Below are 22,728 nucleotides of genomic sequence, written 5' to 3' on the forward strand. Positions count from 1 at the left end.
AGTAAACCTCAGGAGTGCTTACTGCCTTCCTCAGGTTGCAGAAAAAATTAAGGAGAGGTCCTAACGGTTCCAGCACGCTCCCGCCCTCCCCCCAAAGGGCCTTCTTGCGCACCCCACTTTGGAGACAGAGCTTCTGCACCAATCTGAATTGCCACATCTTTTTTATTTTCTTGTTCCTTCCCCTTCTGCTGCTCTTTTCTGTATGCCCTTCTCTTTTTCCTCTGGCTTTACTCGAGGCTTTCTGGTTTTGCCATCTTCCCGTGAACCTGCACTCGATAAATGCAGGTGTACGCTGGGTTTCCCCAGTTGCTCTTCACCAGAAGTTTGACACGTGCAAAGGCTCTGGGAAGCGGCGCGTTCTGGGAAGAAAAGCGGGAAAAGGAAGCGGGGCTGTTAGGAGCGACAATGCAATGAAGGTGCCTCCCCCTGCCAGCCCTGCTCCTGCTCAGGAACGAGCTCCTGCAAGTGGGTGGGAGCGGCTGTGGCAATCTGAGGCTCGCTGCTGGTACCGGGGCTGCTGGGGACACGGGAAGGGGGAAGGCAGCTGGCATCCTCTGCATGCCAGCCCTGCTGGGGCTCAGTCTCCCTCCCCTCTGCCCCTTCCCTCTGCTGCTTGCTCTGTGCTGGCAGAGAGGCCGGGGAGGTGCTCCTGTGCGGGGGGCGGCTGCTGTGCAACCCCACCAAGCTCCCGCTGTCTGCTCTGCCCGCTTTCCTCCTGGCAGGCGTGAGAGCACGGGGAGAGAAGGGGCACGCTGTGCTGGGAGGAGAGGACACTGTCCCTTGGCCCAGGGAGAAAGCATTCACGCTCTTCCTGCCATGGACTTGCAGGCAAACCTGGTTTGCTCCCCGGCACCTTGCCCCTGCGCGTGGCCCGTACCTTCAGAGGGAAGGTCTGAATGGTCTCCTTTGCCACGTTGTACGTGAACGTCCCAAGGAGAGTTTCCTCTTCTCCGTCCGCATCCACTCCCTCAGGGGCAAAGCACAAGGAGAGCAGCTCAGACTCGTCCCCACAAAGAGGGAACCTACGTGCTGGATCAGCCCTGCTATCTCCCCACCCTCTCCTGGGGCTCTAGCAGTAGGCTAGCACTCGCTGTGGTGGAGCTCAGGCTCGGCCTTGACTTCTGCTCAGGAACCCTGAGGTGCTTGTCCCAAGCAAGTCTCAAGAGGGATGAAACCCCTAGAGCCCTTGAAGTGTCCCGCTAGGGCACTGCAGTGCTCAGGAGAGAGCAGGACGCAAACCTCAGAGGACGCACAAAAGCAAGCAAGACCCTGCCATGGCTTTCCCCCAGGGCCAGATCCCCGCCAGAAGCGCCCAGCAGAGACTCACAAAGACAGCGACGTCTCTGGGGGCGCTGATGACGGTCCCAGATGGAGAGACTTCTTTGGAGATGTGCTGCACAGTGACGGCAGTCAGGTGGACTCGTGCTGGCAACCTGATGACCACCTGGCCCTGATCCCCTTGTAAAGGCCAGCAGTTTCCTGGGGAAACATCCGGCTGCAAGCAGAACGCGAGAGCAAGGAAGAGTGAGAGAGTGTTGGGGCCAACACAGTGGCCCACGTAGCTTGAAGCGTAGGCGCCGTTGTGTCCGTGGGGTCTATTTTGGCTTGAAAATGAGGCGCGTGGGAGGAAATGGACAGAAGCAGGAGGCCTTCGTCCCTGCCTGACTGAAAGGGGGCTCTCAGGATTATGGGGCAGAGGAGACCAGCGGTTATGAAACCGTCCCAGTCAGAGCCTAGCAGAAACACCTCTCTGCCCAGTGGCTCTGCAGGGCACCCCCACCTCCCGCCTGCCAGCCCCAAAAAGGCGCTGTTAGGGATGGGCGTGGAAACGGGGTCACCAGGGAGAAAGTCTTTCACCCAGCTGGGGCAGAGCACTGTGGGCGAGATGCAGCAGTTTGGCTCCGTTCAGCTCCATTCCCCTCCTGAGGGGAAGCGCTGATTGCTAGCAAGCCCAGCCCTGTGTGCGAGCTTTGCTTTCAGGAACCTGATCAACACTGTGGGCTTGAGCAGTGCCACTGGAGCGAGGGCAGAGCCCCTGAGGTCGGTCCCCAACTTCAGCGGGAGGCAGGAAACCTTCCCTGAGGAGTTCTGCTACGATACCTGCAAAATAGTGTCGGGAGGGTTGGCAGTGCGAAAGAGCCATAAAAGCCTGCAGCCCCAATTCTCTTTGCAGATGTAGGTCTCGGAAGTTCTCTGCATGTCGATGGTGGCACCTGGAAGGGAGGGAGAGCAGGTGACGGGAAGAGGCCACATTCTGATGCTGCCGGCCAGCTCCACGTCTGTCAGTCCTCTCCTCCTCCCCACGCCGCTGGGGGTGCCCAGCTGCGCAGGGGAATGACAGCAGCCACCGGCCTGGTGGTGACTGCTTCTCTCACAGCGCCACGAGGAGAAGGTCTGAGGGTTCTGGGAGACAGCGGGCGCCCACGTGAATGACAGCACACCAAAACTGAGGGCTTGCGGCATGGGCAGCAAAGGGTGGCCCAGCCGTTCCCTCTTCCAATGCAGTGGAGAGGAAGAGAGCCCTTCCAACAGCACAGGAACACGTGCGGGGGCAGCGGCGGAGGCACCCGTGCGCAGGCCCCCGTGCGGAGGCCGAGGGCAGGACTGGGAGGGAGTCTGAGAGAGCCACTGTGCCACAGCCTTGCTCTTGGACCCCATGAAGCATTGAAGCTCCCCCACTTTGGAGAGCAGCGCCCGGAGCACAGGCTTCTTTGGGGAGTGCTGCAGACAAGCGCAAGGCAAGGAGACTGGGCTGCTTGTGTCCATACCAGAGCTTTTCAGGGCCCAGTCAGACATCTCGACGTAGACTTCCGAAGCCATCTGGGACACTGCCTGGTTCACTTCCTGGGAACGCCATAAACGAACACAGAAAAGGACCACATCAGCGGGCAGTTCAGCGTGGCTGCTAGCGCTGGCAGAGGCAAAGGGCCAGTGTCAGAAAGGCAAGGCAAGCCTCGTCCACAGAGCTGCAAGACTCTCTGCTGCTGACGTGAGCCACGAGGACTGAGGAAGAGAATCTGTGTCCACGGCCACGGCCATGGCCACGAGGTGGGTTGACGAGGGTCACCACACCCTCATCCCCACCCTCCACGCTCTGCAGGTCAGCGGGGAGATGGGCTCGGGCCCTGCAAGCGACGGCTGGCCCCGTCAGCGTGCCTGGGTCTCCTCCCTGCCTCAGGAGCCCAGCCAGAGGAGCCAGAGTGCCGGCGTGCCAAGGGAAGGCTCTCGGGAGTCCTCTGCTGCCTCAAGCAGCCTGCTTAAACTGGGCCTGGAGAAGGGCCTGTGCAGCGCAGAAGCTCACCCAGCAAGCCCCTGGGGCAAAGGCTGGCTTGCTGCCGTCAGCAGTCTGACCCCACCAACAAGCCCAAGGAGTGCTTTCTCGGGGGTTCTGCCCAGCCAAGCCTCCTTCCCCAAAACGCAGCATCACCTTTGCCCTGCTGATCTCCGCCCTCAGTTGAGCCACCTCCTCCAGCAGAAGCTGCATCATTTGTCTTTGCTCCGCCAACAAAACGCAAAAGTTCCTGCATGACAGGAAAGCAGATCTTGTCAGAGAGCGGCCAGTCCCCTCTGGGGAGCGTCTCAGCAAGAGGAGAGACACGTGTGCTTCCCCTGCTTTGCGAGCGCTTCCCTTCCACACCAGTTTGAGCAGAAGGCAAAGGCAGGTAGGAGGTATGGGAGCCCTGGCTGTTAGCAAAACGAGTGCAGGTAGCACGAGGTCGGCTGACGCTTCTGCACAGAACCAATGCCAGCTCAGGAAACGTCTCTTACCGCAGGGTCTTCAGGTCTTCTGCAGACACAAGTGCCGGCGCCTGAAAGGGAAAAACGCTCGGTTCGAGCATCCGCTACCAGAGCCGCCGGGGCTTCCCAGGAGAGGCTTCCCTAGGAAGACTCGGCACAAGCTGCTGCTTCTTTGGGTCACCCTGCGTGGCAGCAGGAGAGCCCGTGATTTATCCAGCCGCTCTCAGCGATGCTCTGTTGCGAGAGGTGCCTGTGCCACAGGAGTCACCGACCTCCAGCAGTCCCTTTGGCTGCATTGTCCACCCTGACAGTGAGGTCCCGCAGTAAACAGCAGCTGCAATTCACATCATCAAGAGAGAGTTATTTTACTGGGGTCGCTAGCGATGCCTGCAGTCGCGTTGTCTCCGGCCTGTTGCCTTAGGGGTGGGGCAGCAGGTGAGCTGAGGAGGTGGGGAACGCGGGGTGCGGAGAGAGGACGCGCCTCTGCCCGGAAGCCATCGGCCCAGGCTTGAGGGGACTGCGCAGCCGTGAGCCTCAGGTGTGCTCAGTGCCCCAGAGCTATTCCCCGCTTCCCCTCGCTGCTTCAGGGAGCCCCGAGACCAGGCTGCATGGGCTAGGAGAGGTACGTACCTCCCCATGGGTCCCCCTGCACGGCCCCTCCCCTCTGGGAATGCCCAGTTCAGGCTTGGAAGTAGCTACGCCCTTCTCTCGCGGACTTGCAGACGAAGCAAGCCATGTGGTCCAGTGGCCAGAGCAGCAGCATGGCTGGGAGACTCCCAGTCTTACTGGCAGGCCAAAAGGCAGGCCCAGTCCGGGACGTACTCGGGAAGCGCTTGGGCCATGGGAGTTTCCGCCCATACTGGCCCAAAAGGAAAGCTGGCCAGCGGAAAGCTGGCATGCAGCACAGCCTGGCTGTCGCTCTCAGGTGTCTGCTCATGCAAACTCACCAAGAGCCACGGGGAGCAACAAGAAGACGACTTGGAAGATCCTCTTCTTCTGCAGGGCCACCTTTTGCCTGAAAAAGAGGGACTCCTGTCGAAAGGGTTAAAAACCACAAGAGCAAGAAAGATGTGGTAAATACCTTAGTCTCTTCATTAGCTCAGAAGACACCCTGGTGTGATTTAAGGGTGTTGTGAATGCCTTACAGTTTGATGTGATTTAGGGAGTAGCTAGAAGAATAGTTATAAGATAAGAGGGGGCTCCGGGATAATCTCGTTACAGACAACTCGGCCTTGGGAGAACAGATGCACGGAACCATGAAGATAGGAAGAAACAGAAGAATGGCAACAGTAGTCTTGAAGGACAACGTCTACGTGATCCTAGGACTGCGTTTGCGCAGAAGCAAGGGTCAATCGGCGAGCACAGTGAAGAAGGCGGGCAGGAGTAGCCTGAGTGGCGGCCCTTGCCAGAGGACGGGCCGTCCCAGCAGCAGCGAGAGAGGCCAGCACAGCTGGGCTGCTCCCAGCGGGCCCCCCCTCTCCTTTCCCCATCCTTTGCTTTACAGGCCTGCAGTGGGAGCAAGCTGGCAGCAGCAGACCCCCCGCCTCGGGAAGCCCACCCGGCAGCACAGCCCGATTCTCAGCCCGTCCCTCCCTGCTCCCTGGCCCCCGGCCCCACCCTGCCCCGCGGCAGACACCTCCCAGTGGCCGTTCGGGGAGGGGGCACGGGTTGCTGTCCCCCCCCACCGCCCCCCCCACCTCTTCCCTGGGCACTCCCAGGTCTCCCGACCCCTCTCTGCCCCGCACAGCTGCTCCCATCAGCCAGGCAGGATCGCGCCTCAGCGTCCCGAGGGGGCCAGTCTCAGGCCCCAGGGGCTTGGCCTCCCCGTGCAGCAGGGCTGGGCTCCGACCCTGCAGCACGAGGCTACCGCCTCCCCAAAAGCCCCTGCTGCACACTGCCTTTTGGCTGCGAGAGTGAGCCAGGCTTTCCGCCGAGACCCGTCCCCACAGAAGGGGGGCGTCGCAAGCCACGGGGCTCTTCTTCAGAAAACTTCTGTCGGCTTCCCCAGGCTGCTCCGCACCCCACTGACCGTGCTAGGCCACGTCCGTGCTACCAGCCCAACCTGATGCCCCGGGCACATGCCAGGCTTCGTACCTACTCGTCTGGCAGCGGCTCGGCCCCGCTGCCTCCCCTGCCGGCTGTTGGCCAGCCTCGTTCCCCAAGGAGCCTTGGGAGGGCCCTTGGCGTCTTCTCTCGGCGGCCTTTCTCCTCGCCATCTCTGGGCAAAGGCAGGCTCCCCGCTCCGCTCTTCCCCCTCAGCCCCAGCAGCGTGGCCTGCCCAGGCAAAAACAGCTCCGGCAGCAGCCCCACGCTGCCCCACAGCAGGAGCGCGCCTGCCCAGGGCAAGAGCCACACGGCAGCTGGGGGCTCCTCGCCCGCGCGCCACAGAGCTGTGCGGGCGGCCAGCTCTGACCTCACACTGGTGGCTCTGACATCACACTGGGGCTCCCCAGGGCGCAGCAGGGCGGGGAGAGCCGGTGGGCTCCCCTGGGGCAGCACGGCTGCCGCTCTCCTGGGCGGTGGGAGCACATGCCTCTGGGCCCGCCGAACCCTGCCACGCTCCTGTGCCGGGCGACTGCCTGGCCTGTGCTGCCGGGCTGGGTTCCAGCTCTCCTGGGCACCCCCGGGAAACCAGAAAGCAGCCTGGAACGGGGGCTTTGCTCTCAACCCGTGGGGCAGCTGCTTCTGCCAGCGTTTCTCCTTTCGGAACTCTTTTGTGTGCCAAGAAGAAAAACCCAGTAAGAGGCAAGACGGGCTTGTACGAAAGGAGCGGATTTTCTACAAGCAGAACCCCATCGTTTTAAATTCCTACCCCTCCCCTCCTTTTCTAGAGCCAAGATCAGAGGATCCTGTGGGATTATTCTGCATTCCTTCTGCCATTCCGGGTGGTTCCTTAGTGTGAAAAATAAATCCACGTCTGCTACTTCATCCCATTTACCCTCCCGCCTGCAAAGTACCATCAGTTGTACTATAGTAGTATATCTTAGAGTTCCATTCTTTGGCCATTTTGCCTGATCTTCGAGACTATACATTGGCCACCAATTGTTACCATATTCTAGAAGCTGTTTCCGAGTGAGAGGCTCCCCTCCCAATTTCCTCCAATGTTTCACGATACGTCCTAGGGGAGATCTTTTCCGAGTCCCCCCTTCCGCAGCGGGCTTAGTGCCCGCCATAAAAGATACAGCAACACCAAACAGAGAAACAATAACTTGGCACAAAATAGTCAGAGGCATTCCCCAGAAGGGGACTCGAACCCCTAGATTACCTTCAGTGGGACTCCAACCCACCCCTTCGGCCAAAGGTTTCCAGACACAGGTGTCCTAGGGACTTGGGCCCCATAGGATCCAATCCTTCCCTTAGGTACCTTTACAGCCCAACCCTGCGAGGCCTTCGCCGCGCCTGACGGGCAGGCAACCGCCCTTTTAATCAGAAAAGGGATGCCTTTACCTTCCCAGGGGTCCTGCTCACAGCTCTTCGGTCCGGGCTTCGGAGGTTCTTCCCGAGAATCCCTCGGTGCCGGCTGGGGGTCCTGCGATCCCGCGGATCCGTCGAGATTCAGAAGCGGAGTCCCATCTGGGTCGCCCAAACTGTCACCGAAATGGGGAATCAGCCTCTTCACACCAACGTAGCATCGAGAAGCAGGCATTCTCTTTATTACGGCGCTGGATGCACGGGGGATGGTCCCACCTAAGGTGCCTACCGTCATACAAAGCTAATGGCACAATTGCTGTTTCTGCTTAGCTTTACAAACCATTTCCAGCAGCATGAGAACCCCCCCGAGCATCCTGGGATGCCCACTCCCCAGCCCCATCTCTCAGGAACCCCTTGGGAGCCTCCAGCACCCCGCAGGGAATGCTCCTGCCACCCTGACCCCCTCCCAATACTCCCTGCTGTTAGACAGCTGCCAGGAAGACGGGGTTCTAACCCTCCCCATCCCTGGAACCCTTTGGACGAGCTTTCCGACTGGCTGCCCGGGATGTCCTTAGCGCAGGCGGCGTTGTAGCCCAGGACACGATGCCCATGATAGCAACAGCGGGAGGGAACAGCCAAGTGTTGCAGAATGCAGCACTGGGGGACCGAGGGGCCTCGAGTGTTACATGGTGGAGCCCATGACGGGAACAGCCCAAGGGCTGCAGAACCGCACAGCCTTTCTGGGAACCCCAGAGAGGGTGGTCCGTCAAGAGGAAAGACGGGTCAGGGTCGTCCCAATGCCAAGGGGAGAATAACCAGGGGCCAAGCGCTGGAAAATTCCCCGTCGACACTACTCAATGTGACACAAAAGGACCCCCGACAGAGAGCAGCCAGCTCTAGAGCGGGGACGTTGATGGGCCGAGGAACGGGGGGCTTTCCCACAGGCCGCTCAGACAGGCTCCCCACCCCCCTTTCACAGAAACTGGGGGGTCACCGACAAACCGACAGCCGGGATGCTGGGAAGGTGCTAGGCCAAACGGTTCCATCTGCTCCTGCGGCGCCGCCGTCGGGAAAGTAAGGGAGGAGCTCCCAGCCCCCGGCCCTGGCAGCCCCGAAGAGCTGTCCCAAGGCTCCTCGCTCGGCCCGCAGGCCGTGCCTGCAGTCGGCCCCGTTGCCACGGCAGCGGGCCGGAGGGGGCGGGGACAGAGAAGGGCGCTGCACTGGCTGGGGGCGGGCCCTGCCTGTCACTGCCTGGCGGGCGCCATTGGCTGAGAGGCCAGGAAGAGGGTGGGCGGGCTCCGGGGAGAGCTCCTGCAGAGCCCGCTCGGGGCCGGGTGGCCGTCTGCCTGTGGTAAACTGCAGCCGGGCCCCTCTGCCCGCCCTGGGCCGGTGCCGCTTGCGGAGCCTCCCGGGGTGGCGGGAGAAGGAGCGGTGCCAGGCTGGGCCTCTCCTCTCTGGAGTAAACCTCAGGAGTGCTTACTGCCTTCCTCAGGTTGCAGAAAAAATTAAGGAGAGGTCCTAACGGTTCCCGCACGCTCCCGCCCTCCCCCCAAAGGGCCTTCTTGCGCACCCCACTTTGGAGACAGAGCTTCTGCACCAATCTGAATTGCCACATCTTTTTTATTTTCTTGTTCCTTCCCCTTCTGCTGCTCTTTTCTGTATGCCCTTCTCTTTTTCCTCTGGCTTTACTCGAGGCTTTCTGGTTCTGCCATCTTCCCGTGAACCTGCACTCGATAAATGCAGGTGTACGCTGGGTTTCCCCAGTTGCTCTTCACCAGAAGTTTGACACGTGCAAAGGCTCTGGGAAGCGGCGCGTTCTGGGAAGAAAAGCGGGAAAAGGAAGCGGGGCTGTTAGGAGCGACAATGCAATGAAGGTGTCCCTCCCTGCCAGCCCTGCTCCTGCTCAGGAACGAGCTCCTGCAAGTGGGTGGGAGCGGCTGTGGCAATCTGAGGCTCGCTGCTGGTACCGGGGCTGCTGGGGACACGGGAAGGGGGAAGGCAGCTGGCATCCTCTGCATGCCAGCCCTGCTGGGGCTCAGTCTCCCTCCCCTCTGCCCCTTCCCTCTGCTGCTTGCTCTGTGCTGGCAGAGAGGCCGGGGAGGTGCTCCTGTGCGGGGGGCGGCTGCTGTGCAACCCCACCAAGCTCCCGCTGTCTGCTCTGCCCGCTTTCCTCCTGGCAGGCGTGAGAGCACGGGGAGAGAAGGGGCACGCTGTGCTGGGAGGAGAGGACACTGTCCCTCGGCCCAGGGAGAAAGCATTCACGCTCTTCCTGCCATGGACTTGCAGGCAAACCTGGTTTGCTCCCCGGCACCTTGCCCCTGCGCGTGGCCCGTACCTTCAGAGGGAAGGTCTGAATGGTCTCCTTTGCCACGTTGTACGTGAACGTCCCAAGGAGAGTTTCCTCTTCTCCGTCCGCATCCACTCCCTCAGGGGCAAAGCACAAGGAGAGCAGCTCAGACTCGTCCCCACAAAGAGGGAACCTACGTGCTGGATCAGCCCTGCTATCTCCCCACCCTCTCCTGGGGCTCTAGCAGTAGGCTAGCACTCGCTGTGGTGGAGCTCAGGCTCGGCCTTGACTTCTGCTCAGGAACCCTGAGGTGCTTGTCCCAAACAAGTCTCAAGAGGGATGAAACCCCTAGAGCCCTTGAAGTGTCCCGCTAGGGCACTGCAGTGCTCAGGAGAGAGCAGGACGCAAACCTCAGAGGACGCACAAAAGCAAGCAAGACCCTGCCATGGCTTTGCCCCAGGGCCAGATCCCCGCCAGAAGCGCCCAGCAGAGACTCACAAAGACAGCGACGTCTCTGGGGGCGCTAATGATGGTCCCAGATGGAGAGACTTCTTTGGAGATGTGCTGCACAGTGACGGCAGTCAGGTGGACTCGTGCTGGCAACCTGATGACCACCTGGCCCTGATCCCCTTGTAAAGGCCAGCAGTTTCCTGGGGAAACATCCGGCTGCAAGCAGAACGCGAGAGCAAGGAAGAGTGAGAGAGTGTTGGGGCCAACACAGTGGCCCGCGTAGCTTGAAGCGTAGGCGCCGTTGTTTCCTTGGGGTCTATTTTGGCTTGAAAATGAGGCGTGTGGGAGGAAATGGACAGAAGCAGGAGGCCTTCGTCCCTGCCTGACTGAAAGGGGGCTCTCAGGATTATGGGGCAGAGGAGACCAGCGGTTATGAAACCGTCCCAGTCAGGGCCTAGCAGAAACACCTCTCTGCCCAGTGGCTCTGCAGGGCACCCCCCACCTCCCGCCTGCCAGCCCCAAAAAGGCGCTGTTAGGGATGGGCGTGGAAACGGGGTCACCAGGGAGAAAGTCTTTCACCCAGCTGGGGCAGAGCACTGTGGGCGAGATGCAGCAGTTTGGCTCCGTTCAGCTCCATTCCCCTCCTGAGGGGAAGCGCTGATTGCTAGCAAGCCCAGCCCTGTGTGCGAGCTTTGCTTTCAGGAACCTGATCAACACTGTGGGCTTGAGCAGTGCCACTGGAGCGAGGGCAGAGCCCCTGAGGTCGGTCCCCAACTTCAGCGGGAGGCAGGAAACCTTCCCTGAGGAGTTCTGCTACGATACCTGCAAAATAGTGTCGGGAGGGTTGGCAGTGCGAAAGAGCCATAAAAGCCTGCAGCCCCAATTCTCTTTGCAGATGTAGGTCTCGGAAGTTCTCTGCATGTCGATGGTGGCACCTGGAAGGGAGGGAGAGCAGGTGACGGGAAGAGGCCACATTCTAGGGGGACTCGGTGCTCAGACAGTATTTCTGATGCTGCCGGCCAGCTCCACGTCTGTCAGTCCTCTCCTCCTCCCCACGCCGCTGGGGGTGCCCAGCTGCGCAGGGGAATGACAGCAGCCACCGGCCTGGTGGTGACTGCTTCTCTCACAGCGCCACGAGGAGAAGGTCTGAGGGTTCTGGGAGACAGCGGGCGCCCACGTGAATGACAGCACACCAAAACTGAGGGCTTGCGGCATGGGCAGCAAAGGATGGCCCAGCCGTTCCCTCTTCCAATGCAGTGGAGAGGAAGAGAGCCCTTCCAACAGCACAGGAACACGTGCGGGGGCAGCGGCGGAGGCACCCGTGCGCAGGCCCCCGTGCGGAGGCCGAGGGCAGGACTGGGAGGGAGTCTGAGAGAGCCACTGTGCCACAGCCTTGCTCTTGGACCCCATGAAGCATTGAAGCTCCCCCACTTTGGAGAGCAGCGCCCGGAGCACGGGCTTCTTTGGGGAGTGCTGCAGACAAGCGCAGGGCAAGGAGACTGGGCTGCTTGTGTCCATACCAGAGCTTTTCAGGGCCCAGTCAGACATCTCGACGTAGACTTCCGAAGCCATCTGGGACACTGCCTGGTTCACTTCCTGGGAACGCCATAAATGAACACAGAAAAGGACCACATCAGCAGGCACTTCAGCGTGGCTGCTAGCGCTGGCAGAGGCAAAGGGCCAGTGTCAGAAAGGCAAGGCAAGCCTCGTCCACAGAGCTGCAAGACTCTCTGCTGCTGACGTGAGCCACGAGGACTGAGGAAGAGAATCTGTGTCCACGGCCACGGCCATGGCCACGAGGTGGGTTGACGAGGGTCGCCACACCCTCATCGCCACCCTCCACGCTCTGCAGGTCAGCGGGGAGATGGGCTCGGGCCCTGCAAGCGACAGCTGGCCCCGTCAGCGTGCCTGGGTCTCCTCCCTGCCTCAGGAGCCCAGCCAGAGGAGCCAGAGTGCCGGCGTGCCAAGGGAAGGCTCTCGGGAGTCCTCTGCTGCCTCAAGCAGCCTGCTTAAACTGGGCCTGGAGAAGGGCCTGTGCAGCGCAGAAGCTCACCCAGCAAGCCCCTGGGGCAAAGGCTGGCTTGCTGCCGTCAGCAGTCTGACCCCACCAACAAGCCCAAGGAGTGCTTTCTCGGGGGTTCTGCCCAGCCAAGCCTCCTTCCCCAAAACGCAGCATCACCTTTGCCCTGCTGATCTCCGCCCTCAGTTGAGCCACCTCCTCCAGCAGAAGCTGCATCATTTGTCTTTGCTCCGCCAACAAAACGCAAAAGTTCCTGCATGACAGGAAAGCAGATCTTGTCAGAGAGCGGCCAGTCCCCTCTGGGGAGCGTCTCAGCTCAGCAAGAAGGAGAGACACGTGTGCTTCCCCTGCTTTGCGAGCGCTTCCCTTCCACACCAGTTTGAGCAGAAGGCAAAGGCAGGTAGGAGGTATGGGAGCCCTGGCTGTTAGCAAAACGAGTGCAGGTAGCACGAGGTCGGCTGACGCTTCTGCACAGAACCAATGCCAGCTCAGGAAACGTCTCTTACCGCAGGGTCTTCAGGTCTTCTGCAGACACAAGTGCCGGCGCCTGAAAGGGAAAAACGCTCGGTTTGAGCATCCGCTACCAGAGCCGCCGGGGCTTCCCAGGAGAGGCTTCCCTAGGAAGACTCGGCACAAGCTGCTGCTTCTTTGGGTCACCCTGCGTGGCAGCAGGAGAGCCCGTGATTTATCCAGCCGCTCTCAGCGATGCTCTGTTGCGAGAGGTGCCTGTGCCACAGGAGTCACCGACCTCCAGCAGTCCCTTTGGCTGCATTGTCCACCCTGACAGTGAGGTCCCGCAGTAGACAGCAGCTGCAATTCACATCATCAAGAGAGAGTTATTTTACTGGGGTCGCTAGCGATGCCTGCAGTCGCGTTGTCTCCGGCCTGTTGCCTTAGGGGTGGGGCAGCAGGTGAGCTGAGGAGGTGGGGAACGCGGGGTGCGGAGAGAGGACGCGCCTCTGCCCGGAAGCCATCGGCCCAGGCTTGAGGGGACTGCGCAGCCGTGAGCCTCAGGTGTGCTCAGTGCCCCAGAGCTATTCCCCGCTTCCCCTCGCTGCTTCAGGGAGCCCCGAGACCAGGCTGCATGGGCTAGGAGAGGTACGTACCTCCCCATGGGTCCCCCTGCACGGCCCCTCCCCTCTGGGAATGCCCAGTTCAGGCTTGGAAGTAGCTACGCCCTTCTCTCGCGGACTTGCAGACGAAGCAAGCCATGTGGTCCAGTGGCCAGAGCAGCAGCATGGCTGGGAGACTCCCAGTCTTACTGGCAGGCCAAAAGGCAGGCCCAGTCCGGGACGTACTCGGGAAGCGCTTGGGCCATGGGAGCTTCCGCCCATACTGGCCCAAAAGGAAAGCTGGCCAGCGGAAAGCTGGCATGCAGCACAGCCTGGCTGTCGCTCTCAGGTGTCTGCTCATGCAAACTCACCAAGAGCCACGGGGAGCAACAAGAAGACGACTTGGAAGATCCTCTTCTTCTGCAGGGCCACCTTTTGCCTGAAAAAGAGGGACTCCTGTCGAAAGGGTTAAAAACCACAAGAGCAAGAAAGATGTGGTAAATACCTTAGTCTCTTCATTAGCTCAGAAGACACCCTGGTGTGATTTAAGGGTGTTGTGAATGCCTTACAGTTTGATGTGATTTAGGGAGTAGCTAGAAGAATAGTTATAAGATAAGAGGGGGCTCCGGGATAATCTCGTTACAGACAACTCGGCCTTGGGAGAACAGATGCACGGAACCATGAAGATAGGAAGAAACAGAAGAATGGCAACAGTAGTCTTGAAGGACAACGTCTACGTGATCCTAGGACTGCGTTTGCGCAGAAGCAAGGGTCAATCAGCGAGCACAGTGAAGAAGGCGGGCAGGAGTAGCCTGAGTGGCGGCCCTTGCCAGAGGACGGGCCGTCCCAGCAGCAGCGAGAGAGGCCAGCACAGCTGGGCTGCTCCCAGCGGGCCCCCCCTCTCCTTTCCCCATCCTTTGCTTTACAGGCCTGCAGTGGGAGCAAGCTGGCAGCAGCAGACCCCCCGCCTCGGGAAGCCCACCCGGCAGCACAGCCCGATTCTCAGCCCGTCCCTCCCTGCTCCCTGGCCCCTGGCCCCACCCTGCCCCGCGGCAGACACCTCCCAGTGGCCGTTCGGGGAGGGGGCATGGGCTGCTGTCCCCCCCCACCGCCCCCCCCACCTCTTCCCTGGGCACTCCCAGGTCTCCCGACCCCTCTCTGCCCCGCACAGCTGCTCCCATCAGCCAGGCAGGATCGCGCCTCAGCGTCCCGAGGGGGCCAGTCTCAGGCCCCAGGGGCTTGGCCTCCCCGTGCAGCAGGGCTGGGCTCCGACCCTGCAGCACGAGGCTACCGCCTCCCCAAAAGCCCCTGCTGCACACTGCCTTTTGGCTGCGAGAGTGAGCCAGGCTTTCCGCCGAGACCCGTCCCCACAGAAGGGGGGCGTCGCAAGCCACGGGGCTCTTCTTCAGAAAACTTCTGTCGGCTTCCCCAGGCTGCTCCGCACCCCACTGACCGTGCTAGGCCACGTCCGTGCTACCAGCCCAACCTGATGCCCCGGGCACATGCCAGGCTTCGTACCTACTCGTCTGGCAGCGGCTCGGCCCCGCTGCCTCCCCTGCCGGCTGTTGGCCGGCCTCGTTCCCCAAGGAGCCTTGGGAGGGCCCTTGGCGTCTTCTCTCGGGGGCCTTTCTCCTCGCCATCTCTGGGCAAAGGCAGGCTCCCCGCTCCGCTCTTCCCCCTCAGCCCCAGCAGCGTGGCCTGCCCAGGCAAAAACAGCTCCGGCAGCAGCCCCACGCTGCCCCACAGCAGGAGCGCGCCTGCCCAGGGCAAGAGCCACACGGCAGCTGGGGGCTCCTTGCCCGCGCGCCACAGAGCTGTGCGGGCGGCCAGCTCTGACCTCACACTGGTGGCTCTGACATCACACTGGGGCTCCCCAGGGCGCAGCAGGGCGGGGAGAGCCGGTGGGCTCCCCTGGGGCAGCACGGCTGCCGCTCTCCTGGGCGGTGGGAGCACATGCCTCTGGGCCCGCCGAACCCTGCCACGCTCCTGTGCCGGGCGGCTGCCTGGCCTGTGCTGCCGGGCAGGGTTCCAGCTCTCCTGGGCACCCCCGGGAAACCAGAAAGCAGCCTGGAACGGGGGCTTTGCTCTCAACCCGTGGGGCAGCTGCTTCTGCCAGCGTTTCTCCTTTCGGAACTCTTTTGTATGCCAAGAAGAAAAACCCAGTAAGAGGCAAGACGGGCTTGTACGAAAGGAGCGGATTTTCTACAAGCAGAACCCCATCGTTTTAAATTCCTACCCCTCCCCTCCTTTTCTAGAGCCAAGATCAGAGGATCCTGTGGGATTATTCTGCATTCCTTCTGCCATTCCGGGTGGTTCCTTAGTGTGAAAAATAAATCCACGTCTGCTACTTCATCCCATTTACCCTCCCGCCTGCAAAGTACCATCAGTTGTACTATAGTAGTATATCTTAGAGTTCCATTCTTTGGCCATTTTGCCTGATCTTCGAGACTATACATTGGCCACCAATTGTTACCATATTCTAGAAGCTGTTTCCGAGTGAGAGGCTCCCCTCCCAATTTCCTCCAATGTTTCACGATACGTCCTAGGGGAGATCTTTTCCGAGTCCCCCCTTCCGCAGCGGGCTTAGTGCCCGCCATAAAAGATACAGCAACACCAAACAGAGAAACAATAACTTGGCACAAAATAGTCAGAGGCATTCCCCAGAAGGGGACTCGAACCCCTAGATTACCTTCAGTGGGACTCCAACCCACCCCTTCGGCCAAAGGTTTCCAGACACAGGTGTCCTAGGGACTTGGGCCCCATAGGATCCAATCCTTCCCTTAGGTACCTTTACAGCCCAACCCTGCGAGGCCTTCGCCGCGCCTGACGGGCAGGCAACCGCCCTTTTAATCAGAAAAGGGATGCCTTTACCTTCCCAGGGGTCCTGCTCAGAGCTCTTCGGTCCGGGCTTCGGAGGTTCTTCCCGAGAATCCCTCGGTGCCAGCTGGGGGTCCTGCGATCCCGCGGATCCGTCGAGATTCAGAAGCGGAGTCCCATCTGGGTCGCCCAAACTGTCACCGAAATGGGGAATCAGCCTCTTCACACCAACGTAGCATCGAGAAGCAGGCATTCTCTTTATTACGGCGCTGGATGCATGGGGGATGGTCCCACCTAAGGTGCCTACCGTCATACAAAGCTAATGGCACAATTGCCGTTTCTGCTTAGCTTTACAAACCATTTCCAGCAGCATGAGAACCCCCCCGAGCATCCTGGGATGCCCACTCCCCAGCCCCATCTCTCAGGAACCCCTTGGGAGCCTCCAGCACCCCGCAGGGAATGCTCCTGCCACCCTGACCCCCTCCCAATACTCCCTGCTGTTAGACAGCTGCCAGGAAGACGGGGTTCTAACCCTCCCCATCCCTGGAACCCTTTGGACGAGCTTTCCGACTGGCTGCCCGGGATGTCCTTAGCGCAGGCGGCGTTGTAGCCCAGGACACGATGCCCATGATAGCAACAGCGGGAGGGAACAGCCAAGTGTTGCACAATGCAGCACTGGGGGACCGAGGGGCCTCGAGTGTTACATGGTGGAGCCCATGACGGGAACAGCCCAAGGGCTGCAGAACCGCACAGCCTTTCTGGGAACCCCAGAGAGGGTGGTCCGTCAAGAGCAAAGACGGGTCAGGGTCGTCCCAATGCCAAGGGCAGAATAACCAGGGGCCAAGCGCTGGAAAATTCCCCGTCGACACTACTCAATGTGACACAAAAGGACCCCCGACAGAGAGCAGCCAGCTCTAGAGCGGGGACGTTGATGGGCCGAGGAACGGGGGGCTTTCCCACAGGCCGCTCAGACAGGCTCCCCACCCCCCTTTCACAGAAACTGGGGGGTCACCGACAAACCGACAGCCGGGATGCTGGGAAGGTGCTAGGCCAAACGGTTCCATCTGCTCCTGCGGCGCCGCCGTCGGGAAAGTAAGGGAGGAGCTCCCAGCCCCCGGCCCTGGCAGCCCCGAAGAGCTGTCCCAAGGCTCCTCGCTCGGCCCGCAGGCCGTGCCTGCAGTCGGCCCCGTTGCCACGGCAGCGGGCCGGAGGGGGCGGGGACAGAGAAGGGCGCTGCACTGGCTGGGGGCGGGCCCTGCCTGTCACTGCCTGGCGGGCGCCATTGGCTGAGAGGCCAGGAAGAGGGTGGGCGGGCTCCGGGGAGAGCTCCTGCAGAGCCCGCTCGGGGCCGGGTGGCCGTCTGCCTGTGGTAAACTGCAGCCGGGCCCCTCTGCCCGCCCTGGGCCGGTGCCGCTTGCAGAGCCTCCCGGGGTGGCGGGAGAAGGAGCGGTGCCAGGCTGGGCCTCTCCTCTCTGGAGTAAACCTTAGGAGTGCTTACTGCCTTCCTCAGGTTGCAGAAAAAATTAAGGAGAGGTCCTAACGGTTCCCGCACGCTCCCGCCCTCCCCCCAAAGGGCCTTCTTGCGCACCCCACTTTGGAGACAGAGCTTCTGCACCAATCTGAATTGCCACATCTTTTTTATTTTCTTGTTCCTTCCCCTTCTGCTGCTCTTTTCTGTATGCCCTTCTCTTTTTCCTCTGGCTTTACTCGAGGCTTTCTGGTTCTGCCATCTTCCCGTGAACCTGCACTCGATAAATGCAGGTGTACGCTGGGTTTCCCCAGTTGCTCTTCACCAGAAGTTTGACACGTGCAAAGGCTCTGGGAAGCGGCGCGTTCTGGGAAGAAAAGCGGGAAAAGGAAGCAGGGCTGTTAGGAGCGACAATGCAATGAAGGTGTCTCTCCCTGCCAGCCCTGCTCCTGCTCAGGAACGAGCTCCTGAAAGTGGGTGGGAGCGGCTGTGGCAATCTGAGGCTCGCTGCTGGTACCGGGGCTGCTGGGGACACAGGAAGGGGGAAGGCAGCTGGCATCCTCTGCATGCCAGCCCTGCTGGGGCTCAGTCTCCCTCCCCTCTGCCCCTTCCCTCTGCTGCTTGCTCTGTGCTGGCAGAGAGGCCGGGGAGGTGCTCCTGTGCGGGGGGCGGCTGCTGTGCAACCCCACCAAGCTCCCGCTGTCTGCTCTGCCCGCTTTCCTCCTGGCAGGCGTGAGAGCACGGGGAGAGAAGGGGCACGCTGTGCTGGGAGGAGAGGACACTGTCCCTCGGCCCAGGGAGAAAGCATTCACGCTCTTCCTGCCATGGACTTGCAGGCAAACCTGGTTTGCTCCCCGGCACCTTGCCCCTGCGCGTGGCCCGTACCTTCAGAGGGAAGGTCTGAATGGTCTCCTTTGCCACGTTGTACGTGAACGTCCCAAGGAGAGTTTCCTCTTCTCTGTCCGCATCCACTCCCTCAGGGGCAAAGCACAAGGAGAGCAGCTCAGACTCGTCCCCACAAAGAGGGAACCTACGTGCTGGATCAGCCCTGCTATCTCCCCACCCTCTCCTGGGGCTCTAGCAGTAGGCTAGCACTCGCTGTGGTGGAGCTCAGGCTCGGCCTTGACTTCTGCTCAGGAACCCTGAGGTGCTTGTCCCAAACAAGTCTCAAGAGGGATGAAACCCCTAGAGCCCTTGAAGTGTCCCGCTAGGGCACTGCAGTGCTCAGGAGAGAGCAGGACGCAAACCTCAGAGGACGCACAAAAGCAAGCAAGACCCTGCCATGGCTTTGCCCCAGGGCCAGATCCCCGCCAGAAGCGCCCAGCAGAGACTCACAAAGACAGCGACGTCTCTGGGGGCGCTGATGACGGTCCCAGATGGAGAGACTTCTTTGGAGATGTGCTGCACAGTGACGGCAGTCAGGTGGACTCGTGCTGGCAACCTGATGACCACCTGGCCCTGATCCCCTTGTAAAGGCCAGCAGTTTCCTGGGGAAACATCCGGCTGCAAGCAGAACGCGAGAGCAAGGAAGAGTGAGAGAGTGTTGGGGCCAACACAGTGGCCCGCGTAGCTTGAAGCGTAGGCGCCGTTGTTTCCTTGGGGTCTATTTTGGCTTGAAAATGAGGCGCGTGGGAGGAAATGGACAGAAGCAGGAGGCCTTCGTCCCTGCCTGACTGAAAGGGGGCTCTCAGGATTATGGGGCAGAGGAGACCAGCGGTTATGAAACCGTCCCAGTCAGGGCCTAGCAGAAACACCTCTCTGCCCAGTGGCTCTGCAGGGCACCCCCCACCTCCCGCCTGCCAGCCCCAAAAAGGCGCTGTTAGGGATGGGCGTGGAAACGGGGTCACCAGGGAGAAAGTCTTTCACCCAGCTGGGGCAGAGCACTGTGGGCGAGATGCAGCAGTTTGGCTCCGTTCAGCTCCATTCCCCTCCTGAGGGGAAGCGCTGATTGCTAGCAAGCCCAGCCCTGTGTGCGAGCTTTGCTTTCAGGAACCTGATCAACACTGTGGGCTTGAGCAGTGCCACTGGAGCGAGGGCAGAGCCCCTGAGGTCGGTCCCCAACTTCAGCGGGAGGCAGGAAACCTTCCCTGAGGAGTTCTGCTACGATACCTGCAAAATAGTGTCGGGAGGGTTGGCAGTGCGAAAGAGCCATAAAAGCCTGCAGCCCCAATTCTCTTTGCAGATGTAGGTCTCGGAAGTTCTCTGCATGTCGATGGTGGCACCTGGAAGGGAGGGAGAGCAGGTGACTACTGGAAGAGGCCACATTCTAGGGGGACTCGGTGCTCAGACAGTATTTCTGATGCTGCCGGCCAGCTCCACGTCTGTCAGTCCTCTCCTCCTCCCCACGCCGCTGGGGGTGCCCAGCTGCGCAGGGGAATGACAGCAGCCACCGGCCTGGTGGTGACTGCTTCTCTCACAGCGCCACGAGGAGAAGGTCTGAGGGTTCTGGGAGACAGCGGGCGCCCACGTGAATGACAGCACACCAAAACTGAGGGCTTGCGGCATGGGCAGCAAAGGATGGCCCAGCCGTTCCCTCTTCCAATGCAGTGGAGAGGAAGAGAGCCCTTCCAACAGCACAGGAACACGTGCGGGGGCAGCGGCGGAGGCACCCGTGCGCAGGCCCCCGTGCGGAGGCCGAGGGCAGGACTGGGAGGGAGTCTGAGAGAGCCACTGTGCCACAGCCTTGCTCTTGGACCCCATGAAGCATTGAAGTTCCTGCATGACAGGAAAGCAGATCTTGTCAGAGAGCGGCCAGTCCCCTCTGGGGAGCGTCTCAGCAAGAGGAGAGACACGTGTGCTTCCCCTGCTTTGCGAGCGCTTCCCTTCCACACCAGTTTGAGCAGAAGGCAAAGGCAGGTAGGAGGTATGGGAGCCCTGGCTGTTAGCAAAACGAGTGCAGGTAGCACGAGGTCGGCTGACGCTTCTGCACAGAACCAACGCCAGCTCAGGAAACGTCTCTTACCGCAGGGTCTTCAGGTCTTCTGCAGACACAAGTGCCGGCGCCTGAAAGGGAAAAACGCTCGGTTCGAGCATCTGCTACCAGAGCCGCCGGGGCTTCCCAGGAGAGGCTTCTCTAGGAAGACTCGGCACAAGCTGCTGCTTCTTTGGGTCACCCTGCGTGGCAGCAGGAGAGCCCGTGATTTATCCAGCCGCTCTCAGCGATGCTCTGTTGCGAGAGGTGCCTGTGCCACAGGAGTCACCGACCTCCAGCAGTCCCTTTGGCTGCATTGTCCACCCTGACAGTGAGGTCCCGCAGTAAACAGCAGCTGCAATTCACATCATCAAGAGAGAGTTATTTTACTGGGGTCGCTAGCGATGCCTGCAGTCGCGTTGTCTCCGGCCTGTTGCCTTAGGGGTGGGGCAGCAGGTGAGCTGAGGAGGTGGGGAACGCGGGGTGCGGAGAGAGGACGCGCCTCTGCCCGGAAGCCATCGGCCCAGGCTTGAGGGGACTGCGCAGCCGTGAGCCTCAGGTGTGCTCAGTGCCCCAGAGCTATTCCCCGCTTCCCCTCGCTGCTTCAGGGAGCCCCGAGACCAGGCTGCATGGGCTAGGAGAGGTACGTACCTCCCCATGGGTCCCCCTGCACGGCCCCTCCCCTCTGGGAATGCCCAGTTCAGGCTTGGAAGTAGCTACGCCCTTCTCTCGCGGACTTGCAGACGAAGCAAGCCATGTGGTCCAGTGGCCAGAGCAGCAGCATGGCTGGGAGACTCCCAGTCTTACTGGCAGGCCAAAAGGCAGGCCCAGTCCGGGACGTACTCGGGAAGCGCTTGGGCCATGGGAGCTTCCGCCCATACTGGCCCAAAAGGAAAGCTGGCCAGCGGAAAGCTGGCATGCAGCACAGCCTGGCTGTCGCTCTCAGGTGTCTGCTCATGCAAACTCACCAAGAGCCACGGGGAGCAACAAGAAGACGACTTGGAAGATCCTCTTCTTCTGCAGGGCCACCTTTTGCCTGAAAAAGAGGGACTCCTGTCGAAAGGGTTAAAAACCACAAGAGCAAGAAAGATGTGGTAAATACCTTAGTCTCTTCATTAGCTCAGAAGACACCCTGGTGTGATTTAAGGGTGTTGTGAATGCCTTACAGTTTGATGTGATTTAGGGAGTAGCTAGAAGAACAGTTATAAGATAAGAGGGGGCTCCGGGATAATCTCGTTACAGACAACTCGGCCTTGGGAGAACAGATGCATGGAACCATGAAGATAGGAAGAAACAGAAGAATGGCAACAGTAGTCTTGAAGGACAACGTCTACGTGATCCTAGGACTGCGTTTGCGCAGAAGCAAGGGTCAATCAGCGAGCACAGTGAAGAAGGCGGGCAGGAGTAGCCTGAGTGGCGGCCCTTGCCAGAGGACGGGCCGTCCCAGCAGCAGCGAGAGAGGCCAGCACAGCTGGGCTGCTCCCAGCGGGCCCCCCCTCTCCTTTCCCCATCCTTTGCTTTACAGGCCTGCAGTGGGAGCAAGCTGGCAGCAGCAGACCCCCCGCCTCGGGAAGCCCACCCGGCAGCACAGCCCGATTCTCAGCCCGTCCCTCCCTGCTCCCTGGCCCCTGGCCCCAGCCTGCCCCGCGGCAGACACCTCCCAGTGGCCGTTCGGGGAGGGGGCACGGGCTGCTGTCCCCTCCCACCGCCCCCCCCACCTCTTCCCTGGGCACTCCCAGGTCTCCCGACCCCTCTCTGCCCCGCACAGCTGCTCCCATCAGCCAGGCAGGATCGCGCCTCAACGTCCCGAGGGGGCCAGTCTCAGGCCCCAGGGGCTTGGCCTCCCCGTGCAGCAGGGCTGGGCTCCGACCCTGCAGCACGAGGCTACCGCCTCCCCAGAAGCCCCTGCTGCACACTGCCTTTTGGCTGCGAGAGTGAGCCAGGCTTTCCGCCGAGACCCGTCCCCACAGAAGGGGGGCGTCGCAAGCCACGGGGCTCTTCGGGGCTCTTCTTCAGAAAACTTCTGTCGGCTTCCCCAGGCTGCTCCGCACCCCACTGACCGTGCTAGGCCACGTCCGTGCTACCAGCCCAACCTGATGCCCCGGGCACATGCCAGGCTTCGTACCTACTCGTCTGGCAGCGGCTCGGCCCCGCTGCCTCCCCTGCCGGCTGTTGGCCGGCCTCGTTCCCCAAGGAGCCTTGGGAGGGCCCTTGGCGTCTTCTCTCGAGGGCCTTTCTCCTCGCCATCTCTGGGCAAAGGCAGGCTCCCCGCTCCGCTCTTCCCCCTCAGCCCCAGCAGCGTGGCCTGCCCAGGCAAAAACAGCTCCGGCAGCAGCCCCACGCTGCCCCACAGCAGGAGCGCGCCTGCCCAGGGCAAGAGCCACACGGCAGCTGGGGGCTCCTTGCCCGCGCGCCACAGGGCTGTGCGGGCGGCCAGCTCTGACCTCACACTGGTGGCTCTGACATCACACTGGGGCTCCCCAGGGCGCAGCAGGGCGGGGAGAGCCGGTGGGCTCCCCTGGGGCAGCACGGCTGCCGCTCTCCTGGGCAGTGGGAGCACATGCCTCTGGGCCC

At 61.1% G+C, this 22,728-nt stretch overlaps 1 protein-coding gene across 3 annotated transcripts; it reads right to left on the bottom strand.

The window, feature by feature from the left end:
* Positions 1-221: 221 nt before the first annotated feature.
* On the bottom strand, positions 222-8,281 carry LOC309599229 (sperm-associated antigen 4 protein-like). Of its 3 annotated transcripts, none has more exons than XM_082338053.1 (10): positions 8,152-8,281; positions 7,186-7,325; positions 4,686-4,753; positions 3,769-3,809; positions 3,428-3,521; positions 2,769-2,844; positions 2,101-2,213; positions 1,328-1,495; positions 878-967; positions 222-359 (listed from the first exon to the last, which is right to left on the bottom strand). In XM_082338053.1, exons 1-10 carry the CDS (start codon positions 8,193-8,195, stop codon positions 228-230), a joined length of 966 nt encoding a protein of 321 aa, XP_082194179.1. In that variant the 5' UTR covers positions 8,196-8,281; the 3' UTR covers positions 222-227. The 3 variants fall into 3 exon arrangements, with proteins under 3 accessions (XP_082194179.1, XP_082194178.1, XP_082194180.1); XM_082338052.1 differs by having other exon boundaries at positions 7,186-7,434; positions 8,152-8,225; XM_082338054.1 differs by lacking the exons at positions 7,186-7,325; positions 8,152-8,281 and having other exon boundaries at positions 3,769-4,072; positions 4,686-4,755.
* Positions 8,282-22,728: the final 14,447 nt, after the last annotated feature.

The sequence above is a fragment of the Platalea leucorodia genome (genome assembly GCF_965183815.1).
Source record: "Platalea leucorodia genome assembly, contig: SUPER_19_unloc_2, whole genome shotgun sequence".
In the NCBI taxonomy this organism is placed as follows: Eukaryota; Metazoa; Chordata; class Aves; order Pelecaniformes; family Threskiornithidae; genus Platalea; species Platalea leucorodia.